This window comes from Triticum aestivum, chromosome 1D, assembly GCF_018294505.1.
Source record: "Triticum aestivum cultivar Chinese Spring chromosome 1D, IWGSC CS RefSeq v2.1, whole genome shotgun sequence".
NCBI lineage: Eukaryota > Viridiplantae > Streptophyta > Magnoliopsida > Poales > Poaceae > Triticum > Triticum aestivum.
Window position 1 is genome coordinate 454,772,075 of NC_057796.1, and position 4,598 is coordinate 454,776,672.

The 4,598-nt window shown below is 50.8% G+C and overlaps 2 protein-coding genes across 2 annotated transcripts; both read right to left on the bottom strand.

Moving 5' to 3' along the window:
* Positions 1–322: 322 nt before the first annotated feature.
* LOC123182882 (chlorophyll a-b binding protein of LHCII type 1) lies at positions 323–1,448 on the bottom strand. The gene has a single exon (XM_044595554.1). The coding sequence runs from the start codon at positions 1,358–1,360 to the stop codon at positions 563–565; it is 798 nt and encodes a 265-aa protein (XP_044451489.1). The 5' UTR covers positions 1,361–1,448; the 3' UTR covers positions 323–562.
* Positions 1,449–3,181: 1,733 nt separating this feature from the next.
* LOC123182881 (chlorophyll a-b binding protein of LHCII type 1) lies at positions 3,182–4,332 on the bottom strand. Its single transcript, XM_044595553.1, has one exon. It carries the CDS (start codon positions 4,232–4,234, stop codon positions 3,437–3,439), a length of 798 nt encoding a protein of 265 aa, XP_044451488.1. The 5' UTR covers positions 4,235–4,332; the 3' UTR covers positions 3,182–3,436.
* Positions 4,333–4,598: the final 266 nt, after the last annotated feature.

Consider the following 4,598-nt stretch of genomic DNA (forward strand, 5'->3'; position numbering starts at 1 on the left):
ATACGTCTATGCCTCCATCCACATACTTTCACGGAGAAATACACTGCAATATCCGCCGAGCCATTCACAACACTAGAGTGAACACTGTCACTATGCTTTCAGAATTCCTTTGCCCTAGTACACTTCAAGCATCTAGGTTCAGGGGTGCTCGGTTTATCACAAACTTTCATAAACACAACATGCCAATGCACTAGTAAAACTGAACGAAACTGACTCTTTGTACGACGTTAGGGCCGGCGTTCAACCATACAAGCAAACGGGCTCTCCGAACAGACAGCATGATCAGGATGGCCGATGGACCATAAGAAAATGAGAGCATAAGTTGCCATCACCAAGATCGACTTCTGATTAAATAACGCCCAAGTGTTCATCGTTCTCATTTCTCATGGAGCAACACACAGGCTACATCCAGGACATGAAGCAAGCGGGCAGATCAGACCATTTCCCCCCAGAGATCATTGTAATTTACACCATGATGTCACAATTTGAACCACGCATTGTGTGTGCAGTTCACTGCAGTTGCCTTGATGGCTACAACTCGCAGGTAGCGAGCGCCGACGCCTCACTTGCCGGGAACAAAGTTTGTGGCAAACGCCCATGCGTTGTTGTTGACAGGGTCAGAGAGGTGGTCGGCGAGGTTCTCGAGTGGGCCCTTGCCGGTGACGATGGCCTGCACGAAGAAGCCAAACATAGAGAACATGGCAAGGCGTCCGTTCTTGACTTCCTTCACCTTGAGCTCCGCGAATGCCTCTGGATCGTCAGCCAGGCCTAGTGGGTCAAAGCTGCCGCCAGGGTAGAGTGGGTCGACTATCTCACCGAGTGGGCCGCCAGCAATGCGGTACCCCTCAACAGCGCCCATGAGCACGACTTGGCATGCCCAGATAGCAAGGATGCTCTGTGCATGCACGAGGCTGGGGTTGCCGAGGTAGTCAAGGCCACCCTCGCTGAAGATCTGGGAACCGGCCTTGAACCATACGGCCTCACCGAACTTGACGCCGTTGCGTGCAAGAAGCTCGGGGAAGACGCATCCGAGCGCACCAAGCATGGCCCACCGGCAGTGGATCACCTCGAGCTCCCGGTTCTTGGCAAAGGTCTCAGGATCGGCCGATAGCCCGGCGGTGTCCCACCCATAGTCGCCGGGGAACTCGCCAGTCAAGTAGCTCGGGGGCTCTCCAGAAAGCGGGCCGAGGTAGAGCACACGGTCAGCACCGTACCACGGGCTGCCTGATGAAACTGGCTTGGCCTTTGCAGCGGTCTTGCGCATAGTGACACGGGCCTCACCAAAGAGAGCTGATGAAGCCACGTTCTTCACTGACTCGCCGGCTAAGGCCGAGGAGAGGGACATGGTGGTAGTCGCCATTGCGCTGCTAAGGCGGGAGGTGTATTGTGTGTTCCAAACAGTGAAAACTGAAGAGTGAGTGTGGAGATGGTTTGAGACGAGTGGAGGATGGAGCTATTTAAGGAACTGATTGAGCTCTGGTCTGTGTGTACCGACAAGATAGATATAGACAGGAAAAAAATCTTTGATCTTCGATGCTATTCGTGCAGCAGTGATCTCGTCATCCCTCAGGACGTGGCAACTTGAGACCCAGAGAAAGGAGATATGTTGTGGCTAGGCCTAGGATCTTGATGGAGAATGGAGACGTGTGATTGGACGATGGATCACATGTTGATTCTCACATCATCAGCTCACGGTCTGCATGCAACGAGATAGTAAACTTGTCTCTGATGAAGTGGGTAGCCCAAGTGTGGTCAAGAAAGTGATGGCAATTTTAGGCCATACGATGATTACTTCGTAGATATTTATTGAAACCGTACTGAAGTTTGGTATTTACCGAGACCGAACCTTAGTCATAACTTCGTATTTTGGTCCCTGGCACGTCCGACCGACAATGTTCGACAAGCTTTGACGCCGTCAGTGACTTTGTGAGGTTACGTCTCCCTGGATTTTGGGTGCCCGTCTTCTTTTCTCTGGGACGGCGATTTGCGTTTCAGATCATCGTCGCCAGTGTCTTCTAGCTCCGATCAACGACTTCCGGCTACCGCCTCAACAACGTTTTCCTGACTCGATGGTGTTTGGTGGTCCATAGGTGGTATTGAGTTTCGCTCACTGCGCGTTGTTGACGAGTGCAGGAGGAAGGTGGTGTGGATTTTCCCAAGAACCTATGTGTAATTTTAAATTTCTACAAGAATGACTTTGTAAGGGTCAATTGATTTCAATACATGACCGTCGCCTTTTGGAAAAAAAATAAGATCTTATTTATCGACTTAACCAAATGCGCAGCCCTGCTGGCAAACACAGAGCCGGGCATTTCTCCGTAAAAAAGAAAGAATAAAAAGAGAGAGCCGGACATTTTGTAGAACTTAAATAATCCCCGAAAAACCCTGGTTTCAAAGATGACACTAGAGGGACAGCGCTTCGCCGCGCCCGGCGTTAGGTGCATAATTTGTAGTAGATTTTAGGCGGGTCTCCAATGTAGAGTTGTTGAGTTGCTAAGGCCCGCATATGTAGGCGTCAAATCTTTCTTTTTCTGCTGATGTCTCAAGCGCGTTCAGTCAATCGTGGAGTGGAGACTGATTCTTGGTTAAGTTATCCATGTCTTTCAGCCATGATAGCCCAACAAAGAGGCCTAAATACACGAACATCACAGAAAGATGAACAACCACTGAAAAATGAAGCACAATCTGGCAGACAAACAACAATATTCAGAACATATGTGAAGGAGCATCAGAGTTAGTTCAGTAAACATCCATAAGCAAACATCTCCCCAAATGTGAAGCATACATATACAAATCCAAAAGGACCAGTGATCCCATAGCAAGCACATTGCAGCTGCAAAATCAATGAGAACTGCTATACAGACGACATTCACAGATGATTTCAGCATGACACTCCATCTCACACCATCCATTCAAGACGCCAATGTACAGAAAGTTGTTGGATTTGACATCGGCTCAGGATCGTGCAAGCAAATGTCTGTGAAGTAGTTTCGAAATCAATCAACCAACAGTGGGCCCATACTGCAGTAGGGCCACTCCACAGGGGCCAAAACACACCACGGGTCTACACAAACAGGAAGCAGCATCAAACGGGCTCTCCGAACAGACAGCATGATCATGATGGTCGATGGGCCATAAGAAAATGAGAGCATAAGTTGCCATCACCAAGAGCAACTTCTGATTAAATAACGGCCAAGTATTTATCGTTCTCAATTTCTCATGGAAAAACAAATAGCCCAAATTTTATCGTTCTCATTTCTCATGGAGCAACGCACAGGCTACATCCAGGACATGAAACAAGCGGGCAGATCAAACCATTTCCCCAACGATCCTTGTAATTTACACCATGATGTTACAATTTGAACCACATATTATGTGTGCAGTTCACCGCAGTTTCCTTGATGGGTACAACTCGCAGCTAGCGAGCGCCAACGCCTCACTTGCCGGGAACAAAGTTTGTGGCAAACGCCCATGCGTTGTTGTTGACGGGGTCGGAGAGGTGGTCAGCAAGGTTCTCGAGTGGGCCCTTACCGGTGACAATGGCCTGCACGAAGAAGCCAAACATAGAGAACATGGCGAGGCGGCCGTTCTTGACTTCCTTCACCTTGAGCTCTGCAAATGCCTCGGGGTCATCAGCCAGGCCCAACGGGTCGAAGCTGCCACCAGGGTAGAGTGGGTCGACTATCTCACCAAGTGGGCCCCCGGCAACGCGGTACCCCTCAACGGCACCCATGAGCACGACTTGGCATGCCCAAATAGCAAGGATGCTCTGTGCATGCACGAGGCTGGGGTTGCCCAGGTAGTCGAGGCCACCCTCGCTGAAGATTTGGGAGCCGGCCTTGAACCACACGGCCTCACCGAACTTAACACCATTGCGTGCAAGAAGCTCGGGGAAGACGCATCCGAGCGCACCGAGCATGGCCCACCGGCAGTGGATCACCTCGAGCTCCCGGTTCTTGGCAAAGGTCTCGGGGTCGGCCGAGAGCCCCGCGGTGTCCCACCCGTAGTCGCCGGGGAACTCGCCGGTCAAGTAGCTCGGAGGGTCGCCGGAAAGCGGGCCGAGGTAGAGCACACGGTCGGCACCGTACCATGGGCTGCCTGATGAAACCTGCTTGGCCTTTGCAGCGGTCTTGCGCATAGTGACACGGGCCTCACCAAAGAGAGCTGATGAAGCCACGTTCTTCACCGACTTGCCGGCGAAGGTCGAGGAGAGGGACATGGTGGTGGTCGCCATTGCGCTGCTAAGGCGGAATGTGTATTGTGTGTTCCAAACAGTGAAAACTGAAGAGTGGGTGTGGAGATGGTTTGAGACGAGTGGAGGATGGAGCTATTTAAGGAACTGGAGGGGTTGAGGCATTGAGCTCTGGTCTGTTTGTACCGACAAGATTGATATAGACAGGAAAAAATCTTGACCTTCGATGCTATTGGTGCAGTAGAGATCTCGTCATCCCTCAGGACGTGGCAACGTGAGACCCAAAGAAAGGAGATATGTTGTGGCTAGGCCTAGGATCTTGTTGGAGATTGGAGATGTATGATTGGATGATGGATCACATGTTGATTCTCACATCATCACGGTCTGCATGCAACGAGAAAATAAA